The following is a 20040-nucleotide window of genomic DNA, read 5'->3' on the forward strand; positions in this document are numbered from 1 at the left end:
ATTATATCCTATTGGAAAGGCAGCACAGCCAAGTGCCAGTACCAGGAGACAGTCTTCAGCTGACAGAGGCTCCAGGTACCTACCCATAAAGAACTAGAGCACTGGTAACTGTTTCACATAGCTCAACTTTTCATACAGTGTTACTTACTTTCCAAAGTAAGGTCCCACAGGTGTTTGTATCCAAAGCAGCAGATACAGTGAAGTCGGAAGGGGTCAATAAGTACGGGACTTTCAATTTCTACTTATTACTTACAGGTTTTTTTTTTTAAAGTCTGGACCTTAATGCTGTGAAAACCATTGCTGCTTTTAGAGCCGCATTAAATGCATTTCATCATGTTAGCTAAATGAGTCTAAACCTTATGCTAGGAAACAAGGATTGCACTTGTGCTAGTAAAAATCTTTACCATCACAGCTGCAGACAATAGGAAGAGTCGCCCTTGAGCAAGAATGGTAGTTTCCACTCTTACAATTATTCTTCTCCTTTCTGTAAATAATACATTCTCAAAAGCACCTCTGAGCAGGTCAGTATCTGATGCTGGAAAAATACTATCAATCTTGTCTCACACAGCTGAAGAATAACAGATTATCCCCAGAGGCATGTCTCTGTATTTTATCCTATGGAAATAAGCCAGATATTAAGCCTTGAGTAACTGTACCAAGAGAATCCTGCCAGCAGAGTGCTCTCATTCGCACTATTAGGCCTCATTGTAAGGCAACTCTGGAGAGGCCTGGCTGCACTCTGGTCTGGCCCAACCACAGATTTGTTGTGGCCATTTCCTGCAGTGATGCAGATCCCTGAAACAGCCTGGGCTGATTCATCAGCTCCCTGCTACCAAAAGAGGAAGAATTACCAAAAGTTTCTCTCTTCTTCTTCTCCACTGTCTGCAAATGGCTGCATGTTCCCAACCTCATGCTAACTGTAGTTTGTTACACAGTGATTTGGGTCATTTACTCTTCAGGAAACCATACTGGTGCAACAATGCAGCCAATTCTTGCATATAAGCGCTGTGACAATTGCAAGCTCACACAAGGAGACAGGGGAAAAAAGACATTCTAATCTCAGCTGCTCCCAAGAACCGCAACATTCTTTGAAACACTAGGGATGCTGCCCATCACATTGAGATGTTTGTTTTTGCAGATATTTGTTGGTAAATAGAAATCCAGGCGAACTTACTTGCACTTACCTTGTTTACCAACCTTCATGTTAATGGCACGTGGGTCCATCCCCCCGCAGAGTCCTTGACATACTCTGAATGCAAGAGGACATCATTTTCTGGAGCAAACATTTAATACCAATGGCTCAAAACCTGAAAGCCAGGATTGACAGATTAAGCAGGTTTATTTGCTCAAGATAGAGCAGCCAGTCACCAGGTAAACTAAACCAAAGATCACAGTAGCATGGGGTATTTTTATTGCTACTGCTGTTCAGTATGCCTGTATTGACTTTGAACACAGTACTGCCAAGGAAGGAAAACATCCTTAGGAATCATCAAAACTAGAGAAATGTGAGACTTTGGTGCCATTTGAAGCAAGATGATTTAAAGCATTGCTGAGAATGACAATTTTAAAGTATAAGCACTAGGAAAAAAATAATGTGGCCCTGAACTGTCATTCAGCAGTGACACACAGTAGCTCTAACACAGGTACATCTGATAGTACAGCAGAGAACAGTAAGATGCTTGCCTTCCCCTTCCTCCCTCTCTCCCCCCTCCCATTATCAAGGGCAGCTCTAGATGCAAATTACTATTTTAATCACAATTTGGGTATAAAGCAGACCTTGATAAACCCCTTCCCTCCATTTTAGTTTGGTACCTACTTAGCACTAATGCAAAAGTCTGAAACAAAATTCTCACAGCCTCTGCAGGGTCTGCTGTGATACAGGGTTACTTACTCCATTGCCAAGATGAAAAATATGATAAAGCATAATAAAAAGAATACAATTAAATGTAGAAACCTTGTTTTAATTCCACCTGGCAAAAAGTTGGTCTGAAATAACTTAGACCACAGCATGCATTCGCTGCAAAGCTGAACTTTCCCCATCACAAACACAGTGGTGTTTGTACTTGCAACCCCTAACAACATTAAGGCAGAAATATTCTGTATTAGATCATTGAAGTCTACATGAAAACATTAGGCTGCAAGCCTTTCATTTAATGATCATAACCAAGGTACAAGATGTGCTCCCAAACCTGGGAACGACCAGTGACACTGACGCATCATGTAAATTCTCATGCATCACAACTCTGACCTCACACACTGACAAGCCTCCGCCTGGAGACCTTCTGTTTCTCACTCAAACCATTCTATTGCAAAGCCATTAAAACTAAAGCTCAGCTCCTGAGTTGAATCAAAGTTATTTTCTGACTTGCAGACCCTGGAACAGCGATCCCTACACTGCATTGCAGTAATTTAAGTTTACTTCGTACTCCTCTCAGCACCAAACAAAAGTGATGGCAACACGTTTAAGATTGTGAGTCATTTGACAACATACACTTTATTTTGATACAAAAATGAAATATTTTAACATTTCAATCCATTATGGACTATACTGAAATTTTTCATTTCCATGCTTTTGAACTTGTTTAACCACAAGGTTCAGACATCACCATACTAGCATCATTGCTCTTGAAGTCTTTGCCAGTTATTTTAACATATTATGCTGTTTCCAATCTTGCGATATTATCTTCTAAATGAAGGTCACTGTTCTTCTACGGAGATACTTGGATTACTTTAGATGAGGAAAAAGCTAATCTTAGACAGAGATGTCAACCTGTAGCACCCACAGCAGAAAAAGAATCATCCATCAGATATCTGCATTTCAGTGATACTCAAGATCTTTCATGCTTCACACAAGATACAAATATTTGTCAGAGATCACAGACTGATATGTGAATACTCCCATTGTAATGCAGACTGTCTATGAACAAAAGCGAATGTCTTAAATACAGGAAGCAAAACCAGAAAGTCAGTACATTACACATGAAAAACTTAGAGGAGGAGGAGCGTTCCCATATTAAAATAATCAAAGGATATCAAGTTAAGAAGCTGTGTTGTTTCGGTATTGTCTAATGATAAACAGTTTATCACATCTGCATCACTCTGGGCTCATTTTGGGCTCATTTCCTACCTGGAAGGACAAATTGCTTTCAAGTCAACATACAGCTTTAGGTATTTGCTAAGTTTCTACAGAACTGCAGTATAGGGACCAATGCTTTGCAACTTCATTTTCACATCCTTACATCTCCATTTATAGCTGCTCAAGAAAAAAGCTAGCCATGAAATAATGAAATAACATTCTTAACTCTTGGAAGTGTCTCTTGGGCAAAGATAAGCCTGATCAAATATTCCTTATGGGTCTGATCACCTTTGAGAAGTTTTATTTCTGAAAAAACAAAAACCCCACCAATGGGGTGATGAGTAATGGAAGCCAATCAGTCTAATAGGAGTGTTATAAAACCAAATGCAAGTCACTTGAGGAGTATCTTCTTGCACACGCTTGGTGCAGAAAAACCCTGAAGAGCACAGTATGGAAGGGTAATGCTTTAGTGGGATGGCGTATTGGGCAATGGAATGCAAGGTAGACATTTTTGATAAGTAAAACTTAACTCATTTTTCTAATTTTAAATTGCAACACTTTCCTCTCCCCTAATGGGCCTTTGAACTAACTCAGCACGTGAATGCTTCCCCCCAGTGACCTGTTGCAGCACTGAGTGACTACATCAGCTCACAAGGGCAATGGTGCACAGCAGAGAAAACTAAGGTGCTTTTCACCTCTAGTTAAGACAGCAAGCAAATCACCTAAGCAACAAGCTACCTATACTATATACCTTCTATACTAAGGAGATTGTGGTGTCACTGCAGCAGGTTTTAATTCTGGCTCAATCTTGACTAAGAACATTTGTCAACATTTTATTTAAGTATATACTATGAGATTTCCATTTAGTATTTGATGATATGAATTTTGCACATTACCATTGTCAAAAATACATCAAGTGAACCTCTGCTTCTATGTGTTCCAACATGAGGTTTGCTTTCTGAACAGCAAATGCAGCTACTGCAATCAGTCTGCAACACAGCCAAGTCCTGAACAGCATGTATTCCATTTGTCTTGTTCTGAGTAAGTTAAACATAACAAACAGTAAAATAGAAACAGACTTTGCAGAAATACTGCGAAGATGCAAAGAGGTTCTGAGAAGTTCAAACTGTTAACTACTATCCAAAGGACTTTTTGAATTATAGACTTCTAAAGGCATGGGATACAGTCCTGGGATATAGAATAGGAAATACACATTCCAAGAGTTAAGAACCCACATGCAAAGAATAAAAAATAAATCCACAAATTAATTTCATCGCTATTTATCCATATACTGTGGTGCTTTCAGCTGGGTATCACTTTAAAATATGAGGCTCCACTGACCTACCCTGAAAGCACAAGAACATCTGAAAGGGAACTCTATGCTTAAGTACAAGGCATTTATTTTAGGAGGGAAAACCACTGATCAAATAAATGCAGCATGTCTTTATGCCAGTTAGAGCTTCAGTATAGGACAGACTACTTTGGACTGTGATGAACAGCTTAGATATTGTAGCCCTTCCCTATCACACTGGGTGTCAAAAACATGTTTCCCCCCTCCACCCCCCACCCCACCCAAAAAAAGACAGTGCACTCCTAATGGTAATTAAAGCACATATTTAAAACCATTTATCATTTGTTTTGTTGATCTCTGACACAGCATTATTGTTACCTGCCAGGAATGGAAGATTCTTGAATAGGAATTATGTCAGCCAACACCCCTAAACCAGAACAAGGAACAGTGGATGACATACTTTGGAACACTTGCTCCTTTATACTTAAAGCTTTCCCTGCCGTCAAAAGGCTGGTCAAAGAAAGCTTATAAGGAAATAAGCAATAAACACATTTTACTATGCACTACAATCTTACCCAGTCAGAAACCTTCAATTGAAGAGGATGTGCAAGACATGCCCCATTTTGTCAAGCAGCAGCTTCTCATTCAACCTGAAAATTAAAGAAATTACTCTTACCTTGTTTTCAAAACCTCCGACAACTCTTTTTAATTCATGAAAAATTTTAAAGGCAAACCTTACCTATGCTCATTGCCCTTCCTTTCAGGTCTAAATGCTAGACCTATTGATTTTGAGTCAACTCAAGTAGCTATCACTCAAGGAGGTTCCAAAAGGTGAAGAACTCTTGCTAGACTTTCTTCGATATTTCAGCTGTGATAAGCAGATTTAACTAGACTTTGGAAAGCTGCTCACTATCGCACAGTATCTTATGCCTTCACTTTTCTGGAAGTTGAAGCTGTCGCTCCTGCTGCCTTGTCATTCTTTAATTATGCTGACTTCTCCATACTCAAAAGGCTGCTGAAGTCCTTCCTGTCTTATGGATCTCCTTAACAAAGTACGGATCAAAGAAGTACATCCTAGGTTCTTTAAAACCGGTTAATCACTGTCCTCACAGCTTACACTTTTCCACATCACAAACAACAGCTAAGCTACCCCACCCACCTACAAAGCGGTCACTTACACACTTCATCTCTTAAAAGGTTGCATACAGATCTTGTTCATAAAGTTTATTATGACACTATTTTTCAAAGTTAACATTGTTGTCACAGTACAGCTACAAGAGGCCCTGTTAAAAAGAACACTGTCAATACATTCTAAAACTTTTAGAAATACCATATCCATTTTCAGAAGGGACATCAACCCCATTCTCCAGTTGTCCCTGCAACCAGATGCAGGCCCCAGTTACAAATCTACACGACTTCTAGGTGTAGCAACGTACAAAGCAAGTCAGCAGTTGGGTGGCTCACTCCCTAGTGAGATGTTTTAGTTGTTAATGTGTTTTCAAACTCCAAGTGGGTTGGTTAAAAAAATGCCTTTATTGAAATACAACCTTCCCCCACCCACCCTCCCCACAAGCCCAAATTACGTACAACAACAAAATGTTCACTGCATCAGCAATTCTTGCTTTTAAGTTAGAGATAGTTTAAAACTCCACAGAAAAGAATAAGCAGACTTTGATATCCAGTTTGGAGGCTAACATCTTTGACAGTGATTCCTTGTTTTAGTGTACTGCAGTCTAAATACACTCAATAACAGTGTTCAAATAACATTGTTTAATTATTTTTTTTTTCCAAGCAACACACTCATTTTGCTAATAACTTCTTAAAATTATATTATTAATATGACTGATTATGCCTTGAGCCATTTCATACATCTTTGCAGATTCATTCCTACACTGGAATCGCATTTACCTTATACTGCACATTGACCCAGAAGTGAAACAGGTGTAATTTCCAATATCACATATTGTCAAGTGTCTGAACATTTCTTCTATTGACTGTGTCCCTACTCTTCTGAGTCTCAATTGTCAGAAAGCACTGTCCTGGCAATAGTTGAGAGAGAAGTGACATCAGCTGAGAAAAGCAGAGATTGTAGTGCCTTAATTTGGAGTTCAGAAATGAGAATTGAGTACAATTTCTAGCCAGATGTGCTGATAAGATTTGCTACTCCAGTGCATCAAATCAAACTGTAAAATACTATCATTCTACCTCCTGTGGTCAGGTAAAATATAACTAGATTGTGTTTTGTTTCATCCTCAAGCTCTTACCTGAGCTTAGATATTCGTAAGGGAAAAAGCTCTATGCTACTTAGAGCCCATCGTGAATGGGCTTTTGGAACGCCATTACCTGGGACTGTCAGTGATTACACCTGTGCTACCCTTGGCTCCCAGTCAGATGAATGTGTCCAGAAAATTGCCTAGGGTGCATGCAAGAAAGTATATAGCCATTAAGTTATTTAGGAACATACCTATTACTCTCACTATGATGCCTCATTTAATCGAAACAGCACAGTCTGGTGTGAGGGAGAGGGGAAAGGGGAGAAAGGAAGGGGATGAAAATTCCAAGCCACCCTCCCCAAAGTATAGTTTTATTGAAACAGAATCATTGTATATCCCAAGGAAACAGGCACTTGATTCCCACCCCACCTTAACTTCTCGGGAATTACAATAAATAAAAAGGTAAAAAGCAAGTTTCTTTTTCTCTTCACCCAGAACTTCAGCAACTGCAGTTATCCCTTATACATCTCAGATGAGACTGGACACAGCTTGAATGTGACTAAAGTTGGTCTTGTTAAAATATTTATCATGCCTTATTTTCTTGAAGCGCTACTACTAATACAGAACTACAAATTAAAAAAATATGCACAAACCAAAAAGTAATTTGAAATTTTCATTTGAAGGTAAAGCTTAGTTCTATAATTCACAAACACTAATTTGAGTAACTCAATCCTAGTTATACATCTAAACAAACTATAATGCAACATACAGATGTTCTCCCTCTGTATGCCTATGTAACTCTTATCAATGACAGTTACATATATACACTGAGACTAGACCCCTTAAGACTGCAAATCAATAGGTGTTTCTATTGTTAACTTTAAATTAATACAAAATAGTAATTGAGAAATGCATTAATCTTCTCTACTAACAAGGAAACACCCTAAACTACATTTTATTTCTGTTATAGAGTTCTCTGTACCAAATGTGGAAGAACTGAACTACACAAATATTGAAAAGTTAAAAATTCCTTAATTTGTTTATTCCTGGTACCACTACCACAATTTACAGGGCAATATACCTGATGTAATGGGAAAATAAAAAGAAAAAAGAAAGACAAAGCTACAACAGATAAAGACCTCAGGAATGTACATCTAATCGACACTACATTGCATTAATCAATAGCTGCACTTTTTGCAAACTGTGGCTATGACAGTCCTGAACAAGAAGGGTTTCCTGTTTAAGCTGCAGTAACTTTTCTGACTATGGATCATCGCTCCTTCTGTGGCAGATTTTACAGTTCCTCTAATGCATTTGGGACGACTGTCTCAAAGTAACCTGCAGCTTTCCTGACAACTCCTCGCTCTCTCTCCTGCTAAGAACTGTAGCCTGTTGAATACAGGATAAGAAAATTATTACTCTCAGTGAACAGTTGTACATTATTCATCATCATTATAAATATTCATTACACTTACCCTTTTTCTGGTAGCATTTTTAGAATCTTCTACCACCATAGCCCCCACTTCCACTTCCAGATCCATAACCACCTGCACAAAAAACAAAACCCAGCGCATATTGAAACATAAGTGATACCAAGGAAATGTAAACAAAGGGGTTTTTTTTTGGTACAGAAATATATTTACCACCGTAGGGACTGCCTGAACTTCTACCACCAAAGCTGCCACCACCCTTCATGGGACCATAATTGGACTGCTGCTGTCCACTGTAGTTACCAAAGTCATTGTAGTTTCCACTGCCACCGTAATTACCTGAAATAAATTCACAAAGTTCGTGAAACTGAGACATTCGGTGTAAACTAGCAAAAAGTAAAGTAAAGCTACTTGTAAAGTAGCAATTTGAAATTAACATGGAAGGCCAAAGTTAATGCCTCCCAACTCAAAAAAAACTCTGCTTTCACCATCATTCTTCCACTATTCAGTGCTCTGTACGTGACATAAACTACAAGCCAAAAGCAATTTTTATTTGCTGTAACAAGTGATAAAACTGTAATGAGCACATAGATACACCAGAAGGTATTGGTAAGCGTGCAGTAGATTTTGCTGCTTAACCTCCTAAACTCACACTGGGTCCTTGCATGTTCTTACTGCTTCTTCCCCCCAAAATTCTACTAAAGAACCTAGCATGTTTTAGTGTTTGTGGTACATCCTGACAAGAAACACATCATTAAAGGCCTCTACTGAAGTGATCATAGATTCAGAAATTAATCATATCATTTCAAAGCTCCTGCAAAGATATCAATGCTGGCAACACAGAGTAAGAATACGGCTGAACTGATAACAGGACACATCTAGACTTTCATTTAATGCCTTCCACGCCATCAAGGGTTTACCCTTGCTAATGCTGTAAAACAGCCATGTAGTAATGTGGTTCCTGGTTATTTCAAAAGGCAAAATAGGTGAAAGAACTGCTTTTATAAAAATAATTGAGGAACTTCATTTCACAACCATTTGATGAAGAAAGCTTCCATAAACTTACAGCATTTAGTGCTCACAAAGGAGGACACGATTCATGTGGTACAAACTGATACCCAACAGCACATTTCAAAAGGACAAAAACCGAAATTCTGCTACTCAACCAGCACACATCTACAGCAGCTGCTTTTTGGAAACTAAGTCCCAATTAAATTAGTGTTGCATAATTTAATCAAAAGCTGATCCAGAGGGAAGAGAATTTTAACTACGTAACACAGCACTCCATATTGTACTACTCAGACCTGAATGAAAAAAGGGTCAGCTAATTTGAGCTGTATCTTACCACCTCCAAAATTTCCTCCTTCATTGTAGCCATCATATCCTCCTCCTCCACCTCCATATCCACCACCTGGGTTTCCATATCCTGGTCCTCCACCACCACCATAACCCCCTCTGCTGCCATAGCCAGGACCACCTCCATAGTTGCCACCTTTGAATAAAAGAAGAAACAAACTAAGCACATCAAAGCAAAATACTGGTAAGAAAAGGTCTACTAAAAAACCCTAAAACATCACGCAAACACACACACACAGATCTCCTACAATGTTACTCCTGCACTGTGTCCATTGCTGCTGCCACTCTATTCCTCTGAACTGAGATTACTCAGTACACAGAGCCATCAGAAGAATTCCAGTTTACAGACATTCCCCAAGCCATTGGTATCCAACCACTTGGCTTGCCTGGGCTGCACTGACTGATGAGGAATTGTCCAGGGCTGATGTTCTGGCTGCTGCTGCCACAATAGCACAGCAGCAAGGGGCAGGGCTAATTCCTAGCTGTCCTTGGCCATGTGCTGCTTGCAGGCCACTGGCTGGACACAGTTCATCTACACATAGCTTTATTTAAACTTGTGTTAAAAGTTACTAGGTGAATTATTATTGGTTTGTTTTTTTTTTTTAAAGGCAAGTCACCAAGAGAATATCTGAAGCTTAATATTCTCGGACATACCGATTAAGTTAATTATAAATGATTAACATGTCTCAGAGTTGACCGAAAAGTTGATTGTCACTGCTTTTAGTTTTAGTCATTGAGCGACACCAGAAACTTCTTTAACTGTTCAGTCACGACTGAGTACGAACTACAAGCCACTGCATTGACTTCATGACATGAGAGTATTTTTTTTTTCATCCAATATTTTGAAGGGGAGACAAATCTCAACTCTTCACATCAATGCAATGTACAGAACACGACCAAAGCAGACTCAAATTCCAAGGCAGAGAGGTAAGACCTAAAGCAGCCTAATGTGTGTCTGGGGGTATTGTGGGGGGGGAAGGAGAGGAGGGGAAATGCAGCAATACACTTACCATCACCAAATCCATTGTATCCGTCACCACCACCAAAGCTTCCTCTGCTCCCACCACCACCGCCACCACCCCCATAGCCTCCTGGAACACAAAACATATGAGGTCATTGGCTTAAATACTTAACATGTGTTCAGGAAATCAGACACAACCAGAGTAAAAATCACTCTAGAAACATCTCAGTATTTTACCTCTTCCACCAAAGTTTCCTCCTCGGCCAAAGTTTCCTCCACCACCTCCAAAATTTCCACGACCCATGAAGTTGCCTGAACCACCCCCACGACCTGCAAAGTATTTTGCTTTAATTACATTAATTGAAAAGCAGTTACATAAAATAACTCTGCATAACTCCACACTTACCTCTCTGAGAGCTGGCAGTCTGCATCTCTTGTTTTGAGAGTGCTTTTTTCACTTCGCAGTTATGACCATTTATAGTATGGTATTTCTGAACTAGAGAAAAAAGTGAAAGGTGACAGAGTTAGAATAATTCCAAATAACTGAAAGCAGTATGATGTTATGCTGTACAACTCCTAAGAAGCTACTCTAAGACATGACCACACTTTTCAAAGGAACGTTAAATCTACCTCGCTTCATACTACAGTCCAAGTAGTTAATCATGCCAACATCTTATATTCCATGAACAGCTTTTTTGAGAGGTTAAGCTGCACTTTTATTCTCTAAGTCACTTCCCACTGAACAATTACATACCAACAATTTTATCAACTGTATCATGATCATCAAAAGTTACAAAAGCGAAGCCTCTTTTCTTTCCACTTTGCCTGTCTTCCATGACTTCTATCGTTTCGATCTTGCCATATTTCTCAAAGTACTCCCTTAAATTATATTCTTCTGTATCTTCTTTAATGCCACCAACAAATATTTTCTTTACTGTGAGATGCGCCCCAGGCTTTACAGAATCCTGCAACACCAAAAATCACATTGAGCCTCACAAGTAGGTAGAGAGGAAGAAATAAGTTCAACAAAAACCCCAGCTTACCTCCCTTGAAACTGCTCTCTTTGGTTCAACCACACGTCCATCAACCTTATGTGGTCGAGCACTCATGGCCGCATCCACCTCTTCCACACAAGAGTAAGTAACAAAGCCAAAGCCTCTGGAACGTTTTGTTTGTGGGTCTCTCATCACCTAAAAACAAAGGAGAGTACTCTGCATTTCTGTACTAGATTAAGTACCTACGGTCTTTCAAAAGCACAAACTAATTTTGGACACTTTACCACACAGTCCGTGAGTGTGCCCCATTTTTCAAAGTGCTCTCTCAAGCTATCATCTGTTGTTTCAAAGCTCAGACCTCCAATGAACAGCTTTCTCAACTGCTCTGGCTCCTTAGGCTCATGGCCCTACAAACACAAAAACATAGAATACATATTTTGAATGCAAACAACAGAATTAAAATTTCACAGCATAACTAAAACTTACTGCGCACGTAACTACAAACAGGCTGAACATATTAACATAACATCTTCTAATGACTGTAGACAGCAGCACAGTTAAGTTCAACGCTTAATGAAGTGTGATTTTAATTAAAACAGCAGCTAACAACTTAGGAATGCTCAAATGCAAACAACAGTAAAGAGATCTCAATACACTAAGTTAGCACGCTTGCTTCCTTCCTTCCCCATGGAAATGCGTTCATTTTATGCCTATCCTCTACTGGAGTTGCATAGTGTTCTGTAGGGATTAGTAATAAAGCATTGCTAGATAAAGGGAAGTTCTAACACTTGATGAAGCATAACTGCAAGAAGCTATCAAAAAGTTAGGATTGCAGTAAACAAACAGGGTAAGTTACTGTTCAAATTAAACACCTTCTCTTTTGGGAACATTTGTATTAAAACCCTTTTAAAAACGTACACATTTTAAAGAAGATTTGTCAGCTGTTAATTCCTTACAACTACAGATTTTGTCCTTGGGTAACTATTAGTTGAGCACACGCAAGCAACAAAGTAGAAGCACGTATGTGGCTTTGTTTTACCTCTTAAATTTAAATTGACTTTTGTATTAGAGAAAAACAAGTAATGAATAACCAAGAATAGAGAGAACAAGTCAAGTAAGACTAGTACCTTAGCAAAAACAGTTAAAAGAAACTTCAGTTTAACTGAATTTCTTGATGGTATCACCTACATGTGATCAGCCATGTTTTAAAACATGCTGATTTTCAAGCCCAGGCTTCCAAACGAAAAAAAGAGCAGGCTTGTAAGTACAAATGCCTTCATGTTTCTGCTTTCTTTCAGTGTTACACAGGACTTCAGTTACGCAGGAAATAGCCCTGAACATCTGAAAGGAGTTTGTAAAAATCATTTACAACTTCCATCCCCAAGGCAAAGGAGTCTTCTAATAAGTAATCACATTCAAGTCTTATTTTGCAATCTGATATCTTTACAAGTGCAAGACACCTCACAACAAGGTGCTGGCTGGCTACGCTGCTGGCTGGCTACACCAGCACGTGACTTTAATTCTGCAGCATAACATACACTGGGCTACACTGCTTCTGTTGCAGTGGTGTAAGCTGACTAGAAGCAGCATAATCCTCAGAGATGAACTACACAAAACTACTAGCCACAGACCTGTCAAACTGAAGCAGTCTTTCTTCAGGCCTGCAAGTGAAGTGCTTTAGCTTCTGCCAATTTAAATAAGAAGGATGGTAGTGCAAGAGTTGGTCAGAAAAACCTTTACTCCTTGGAGTGCTACACAACCACTCTACAGAGCAGTTCATACTGTGAAGCAATACTTGGCAGAACAGAATTTCAGAGTTATACGCAACTTTACAGGTCCGTTGTTTTACAGCCATTGGGCTGCACTGCAGGAAACTGCCCCTGCAATTATGAGAAGCCTTCTGGGATGCAGATCCTTTAGCACAAAACCAAGATCCAGTATTTTCACTAACAACTTTTAGTCTAAGGCACCAACTTCACGACCACAGTAATACTATATGAAATAGCCATAGGCTATTTCATAGCCATAAAACTCCTTATCTATTAAGTTGTTTAGACTATGAAAGTATAATTTAAAAAAAATCTCCCTTTAAATTACAGGAAAACTTTAAATCTTGAAGGGTTAACATACTGCATACAGAAGGTGTTTTAGGGTAAGTAAGAAGCTGTTTTCTGTTCCTAACTGCATTTCTTTGTACCTACTTAATTTTTAGCTGGTTATTTTAAAGCTGGGATTTTTAAGAGTTATGAATACTTATTATACAAGGAATCAATTCTGTTAAATTTACTATTTTGATGAAATCAGCCTTCCCCAAATCCAGAAACCCAAAAGCCAGACTTGATCTTGATCTCTAATACTACTTAAGGCCACATAGCTGTCAAACAGCAACTCAAATCATTTCTGCCTTAAAAGAATGACTACAGAACTCCAGGTCACTCCCGAAAGGAAAAATCAGAGCCCTTCTCTGTTTATTTTTCTTCCATGAAAATGAACAGCAGCTCTTATATAGGGAGAAAAAAACCAAACAACCACTCGCAGTTAACTTCTCTCTTCCACCAGAGATTCTTATCCTCAGAATAGATCTGTGTCAGAGGAATTCTCTACAGAAATAGAAGGCAGTACTTCATAGTGATGAAGCATTTTGTTCTCACAGGGGATAAGTATCTCTCAGGCTCTCAGCATGCTGTTCTGTCACGCACGATGCTATTTCTCAATCCTTCCGCTATGCCCTACTCACAATAGCAGTCTTTCTGGGAGGCAAACATGACACCCCTCCCCCTCAGCACTGTGCTGCTTCCACAGCTCCCTCCCACTCAGCGCTGCAGACCCACACGCCATTTTGCAGCTTCTTCAGGGAGGGGGTGGGGGTGGTAGTGCCGAGCCTGCCTGCCGCTAGCAACCGGGAAAGAAACTTCCTTTCTCCACCTAGGCAGCTTAAGGACTTAATCTAAGACATGCGTATGTTCTAAGGAGGCGAGGAGCCCTCATTCCTGCCGCGACTACCTAATTTCCCCTTAAGCCCAAGCCCCACACGGCGCAGGCTGCCTCCATTTTGTGAGCGATCTGTCTGCTCCACTCAATATGGAGCCGGAGGGGCAGGGCCAAAGCACAGCAGGAGCACGCAGGCGCAGCAGCCAGCCACGTCCCAGTCCCAGCACTGCAGCAGCACAGGCACCCAGACTGATGGGTGGGGGCTGGGCTGCTCCTGCAGGCAGACAGCAGCAAGAAGAGGCCCATATTTTTTGGGGGGTGTTGGGCTGGACCTCTCTGCACTCTTCTTTCATGATCAAAATCAAATTACACACTCCTATACCCTACATGATATCATGAATACTTGGCTCAGTCTACCTGTACCGTTCTTGGAAGAAAGAATGGTAACAGGCAGCACCCTGTGACTCCTGCACAAATCCGAAGCTTTGCTAACATCCCAGGCTATTTTTCACAAAAACGCTGTAGATACAGAACTACTTTTTGAGTGAGTTTACAGGAATCCCAGCTTTCACACAGCAGGGCTTTGCCCACTCAGTCCTCTGTAGCTGCAATGGCTCTACAGGTTCTCTTGCCCATGGCAATGCCCCCTGCCCTGCACCACTACATGGGAGCTAACATGAGCTGATCTGCAGCTACACCTGCACAGTGGGACTGTAGCCCAATCCTTGGCTGCCTTCTAGGACTGAAAGCAGGCAGACAGCTTTCTCTGCAAAACATTTTCTCTAGAAACTTAATAACCAGGCATTCCAAACAGCTGAGGATCTGTGATACATTGTATCCCAAATCCGAGAGCAGCTGCGGGGTTTTTGAAGGAGGACTTGACACAAAATTCCTCGATACAAAGTAACCATGTTACTAGATAAATGTAACTAAGAAAGAGCTGTTACTGCGTTTTTGTTTTGTTTTTTAAATGGCGTAGTATCTCCCTGTCAACAACACAGTGGTACATCAGCACCAGAGAATGGTGGGTTCAGCTAGCAAAACTATTCAAGTACCCTGGAAAAGTAACGTTAGAAGGGAAATACATGAAAAAAAACAATCAAAACTGCCTCAGTGATAAGCCATACAAGCATTATTAATAGTATCCTCTTTGCTGACCTTAAAATGTTCTGAAGGGTAGAAAGATTCCCCCCCCCCCCGTTTCCAGACCCTGCCCCGAAGTAACTAGCTCCCGTCCTCCCAGAACAGACCCACATCTTCTCTATACTACGCACCTTATTCAGTCTACGGTATTTCTGCTAGAAGCAAAAGAAAACAGTTATTTTTACTTAGTACAGCCTCACTTCCATTTGCAGTGACTAACAGGGAACCATCTTTATTATAAAAGAACCTGTCTTCATTCCTGCTCAAAACAAGACTGTGAAGATAAGAAAGAATCAAGTTCCTGTCAACATTCTGTCAACACCAAACAGTTCCGCCTTTAGTTGCAAGCACACATCAGATCAGCTTTGTTACAACAGAAAGCTAGAAAAGCAAAACTTCCCCTCCCTGCCTAAAATCCCACCCCTTAAAACTCAATGTAACATACAACATTTTACAATTACTCTGCTACTAGGAGGATGAAAAAAGTTCTGAGTTAATACTGATAGATCCAGATAAGTTCTACTTTTTCCTTTTTTAAATGTCTTCCCCTTAAAGCTACTCCATTATAATTTTAAAAGGCAATCCTCTCACCTGTGATGATCGTCTGCCTTTTCTCTTGTAGTCTTCCACCTCTCTCTCTTCCTTAATTGCAGCCATTTTGGAAGGGTACTCTAACTCAGCCTTTCTTTTAGATCTAGGAAACCTAGAAAACAAGTTGGGTAAGTCAGTACTCACCCCAGTTCTTACCAAGCAAGGCCTTCTCTGGCTGCAATGCACAGCTTTGTCATTACAGGAAAGGAAATGGAAAAGGGTAAAAGTAGAAAAACTGCTTTTCTAAGGGTAAAAATCCTGTCTATGTCACCCAGGAGATACTGCAGAAGGAACACCAGCTATCAAGTGAAGGTAGAGAATCCCTTATGTCAAATACTGGCTTACATAACTATCATGAACAGGTCTTGTATTTAAACAATCAAACCCTACAACTCCAGATTTCAAATCTTTTTTACTGCTAAAAACATATTGCAAATAATCCTTTCTAAAATTATCTTATGCATAACCTACTGTATCAGTAACTCAGCATCCTACAATCTGAAAGATGTAAAACAGTTTCTGTGCTGAAAAATAGTTTCCACTAACACCAGTGGAAGAATCCTTTAGAGATTCTATTCTTGCATAACCAGAAATTCCAACAGCTGATCTGCAGGAACCCGAGAGCTGGTCATCCAAATTACTTTCCTTGCAAATGATATATTTCATTGTGACTCTGTAACTCTACACTTACATGCCCAATTTGTATCAATGAATGTTAATGAAGTTACACGTCACCACAAAATGTACTTCAGCAGACAAACTGAAGAGAGTGCAGCTCAATGTAAGCATCCAAATAAACAAAAAAATCACATTCCCCTGAACCTTTATTATTTCAAGTTTGCCCAAGATGGATCAGTTACTCAGCTTCTCTTCCTATGCTGTGTTTTGATATTGGGCAGGAATTTCTTACTACTTCAGATGTTTCATGCAACTCATTACAGTAGCCAGAGTTGTTACCTCAATAATGTGCTACTGTAAAACCACACTTGTGCTGCTTCCAAATAATCTATGCTGACAAGATCAGGTACATTGTAACTTCTCAAACCTTGGGTTGGTCTCCTCTGTTTTTAAAGTATTATTCCAACAAATATTGCATAGGGAAAAGCAGGTAGGTACTAATTAATGTTACACTACAATAAATAATTTTCACTCTGAATATAATTCTACATTTAAATGTAGAATTATACATTTAAAATGTCAAACTAAGCTTTAAATTAAGGTCTTAATATTGAGCCCAACTGTGAAATCATGAGTATCATGTCTTAAGTTTTATTAAGTAAAATCAAGCCACTTGTATTAACTTCATTTAAACATATCCATACCATGAGCTGAAGTGGAATAAAGCCCAGTACATCTTCAATTCCTTCCTATCTTACAGAAAGTTTAAGAAGCCATAAGTACTATTTTTTATAATTACTATCAATGAAATATCAATAATTTCAAGATATTCAGAACATTTTGATCTACTCAATCGTGACTGAACTGTCATGAAGAGACAAGCAGTATTATAGCAGAGGGGAAACTGATGTTCTCAAGATGGAAATCTCTGCATTCAGAGAACACCACAGAGATGTACTGGCATTTTTGGTGTATGGACAAAGCTGGTCCTGGCATGCATATCACGTATCTCGCCAAACCTAAGACTTAAGGTAGAACTGAAAATCTCTTTATTTGCTAAGTGTGTTGGTAGTTTATTCCCAATGCCAACAGGAATATCTGCTGGGGAGAAAAAAACAAAAAGCATAAGATTTTAGCCAACTTTACTGAAGCACGCTTTGAACTCATCATAGCTCCCCTCTGACAAACAGTTCAAGGGAATAAAATAATTGCTTACATGGAAAACAGTTATTTTTAGCTGTTTTGCTAAGGGATCGGGTTTCTTTTACGCTTTTAATGCAATAACAGAAACTAGTGTGAGTTACTGGTTTCTCTGCTCTCAGTCCTACAAAGGCTCCAGCTCGCCAGGAAGGTCGCACATTGCCCAGAGAGATCTCTGCACCATTTTTAGTCACCATACCTTGAAACGTTTGAGCTAAAAGTTTATGTTCTAAGGGGAAAAGGGAAAAAAAAAAGCAAGAGAAGAGTCATGAGTACACTGCTCCCCTCCGGTCAGGGTGTGGATCACTGCCCCAGGCTGGATTTGATCTTTACTTGAAAGCAAGTTGAGAAAACATGGAGCGTGGTTTATGCAGAACCGTTTCTTTGTGCTGCCCACCAGGATGGCGGCAGGACGCCATGGATGTCATGTGCGTTTGTAGCTGGGGACGTGGAGCAAGGGGCACGGCAATGACCCGGACTGCTGTTCTGCACTATGCCCCATGTCCCCGTGCTCAGTGCACACAATGGAGGCCGCGCTCCCCCCGCGCTCCGCAGCGCAGCGAAATGGCGGCCGAGCGCCGAGGGGCGGAAACGCGGCCCTCCCGCCGCCTCCCGCTTCCTGCCCGCAGCCGCCATTGCGGGAAAGGCGACCGCGAGCGACCGGAGCGGCACCGTTAGGCGCCCCGTGCTCCAGCGCGGCACTGCTGCCCGTTGTAGCGGCTCTATGAGCTGCGGGCATCGCCTCCATCTTGTCAGCCCGCCCGTCCTCGCCCCGCCAACATGGAGCCCAAAGAAAGGGGGGGAGGGAGGGGAGGGTCACGTGGCGGGACAGCGGCCCGGCGGCAGCGCGGCACGAGCGAGGGCGCGCGGCAGCCCCTGTCGCGTTGTTCCCGCCGCCCCATCGCCACCAGCACCGCCGCCATGCCGGGCCGAGCACGGAGCGGAACGTGCCGCCACAACGTGGGCAGCGGGAGAGGAGCGCGGATCGGCGGGAGAAGGAAAGCGGGGAGAAAGGAAAAGAGGACGATAAGAAAAGATATAACCGTGCCAGCGTTCAGCTCGGCGCCTTTCCGCCCCGCTCGGTCCCACGCCGGCGCTGGCCTGGCGCACTCACCCGCCGCCCGCTGAGGGGTGGAGACGCAGCGCACAGCCCGGACTGGCGGCGAGGGCGGGCACCGCCTCTTCCTCTCACGTAAGGACACACGGCGGCTGCCTTGAGGCGGGGCGATGCCGCAGTCATGGGGCGGGGCGGCGAGCTCAATGGGAGCACGGTGGGAGGAGCTGTGCTGATGCCGCGCTCTGCCTTAGGCCCTGCACGAGGGGCTGTGGAGTGTTCTGGGCGCTCTGAGTAAGGCTGTTCAATTTCCTGTGACGTTTTTGTCCTGGAGGTAACGTAAAGGCCTTAAAAGTGTCCTGGAGCTGTTTAGCTTTACCCACGGCAAGTGGGAGTGGGTTCAGGTTGAAAACCAAAGCACATCCAGGCAGTAGCTGTGGTGAGCTGCTCCACTTTTGTTCCTAACGTTGAGTGTGATGCGTAGGGCACAAAAAAAGCATTAAAATGTCCCTTGTTCAGCTGTGTTCACACCTGTTCTATCACATTACCCATCACTGCTCTGAAACAGTCAACCCAGTTGGTTTGGCTCTGTATTGTCCTCCCCTACATATAATCAATTAGTACGCAATGTAATCACTTTATTTACTGTGCTCACTACACTGGCATCAAAGACAAGCTAAGAGATGCTTGGGGATGGAGCACTACACCTGTGAGGACAGTCTGAGAGAGCCGGGGCTGTTCAGCCTGGAGAAGAGAAGGTTACAACGTGACCTGATAGCAGCATTTCAATAACTAAAGGGGAGCTACAGGCAGCACAGGCTGCATGAATACTCTTCATTAATTAAAAATACATAGAACAAATAACCTGATTATTGACATCAGAATTAGTGGTCTGATTATGCAATAGTATTTGCTTTATTTCAGAAATTGTTAATGATTCTCTGAATGCATATAAAAGTAATTCACTTGCATGCATTAATAATACTCTATGTGCCCTCCATAAACAACAATTCTATAAGGCTTTTTTCCACTCCAGGCTGTGCCAGCTCAGCTGTCTGATGCCCCAAAACTCTGGCAGTCCCTGGAGGACTCAGTAGTAGTGGTCTGGGATAGTGTTTCACCTTTCTCTTTACATTTTTTTCCCCATGGGAGTCACAGAATTCATGCAGATATGTGTGTTG

At 41.3% G+C, this 20040-nt stretch overlaps 1 protein-coding gene across 17 annotated transcripts; it reads right to left on the reverse strand.

Moving 5' to 3' along the window:
• Positions 1-2461: 2461 nt before the first annotated feature.
• On the reverse strand, positions 2462-19043 carry HNRNPA3 (heterogeneous nuclear ribonucleoprotein A3). 17 transcript variants are annotated; one of them, XR_001556496.2, is made up of 15 exons: positions 18849-18988; positions 15988-16099; positions 15528-15551; positions 11607-11729; positions 11371-11517; positions 11082-11292; positions 10734-10823; positions 10565-10672; positions 10377-10457; positions 9356-9502; positions 8224-8349; positions 8056-8127; positions 4943-5017; positions 4746-4794; positions 2462-4113 (listed from the first exon to the last, which is right to left on the reverse strand). XR_001556496.2 is itself a non-coding variant. In XM_015868407.2 (13 exons), exons 2-12 carry the CDS (start codon positions 16051-16053, stop codon positions 8075-8077), a joined length of 1176 nt encoding a protein of 391 aa, XP_015723893.1. In that variant the 5' UTR covers positions 16054-16099; positions 18849-18988; the 3' UTR covers positions 2462-5017; positions 8056-8074. The 17 variants fall into 17 exon arrangements, 10 of the variants coding, with proteins under 10 accessions (XP_015723893.1, XP_015723892.1, XP_015723891.1 ...); XR_001556498.2 differs by having other exon boundaries at positions 2469-2770; XR_001556493.2 differs by having other exon boundaries at positions 2462-4794.
• Positions 19044-20040: the final 997 nt, after the last annotated feature.

This window comes from Coturnix japonica, chromosome 7 (genome assembly GCF_001577835.2).
Source record: "Coturnix japonica isolate 7356 chromosome 7, Coturnix japonica 2.1, whole genome shotgun sequence".
Taxonomy (NCBI): domain Eukaryota; kingdom Metazoa; phylum Chordata; class Aves; order Galliformes; family Phasianidae; genus Coturnix; species Coturnix japonica.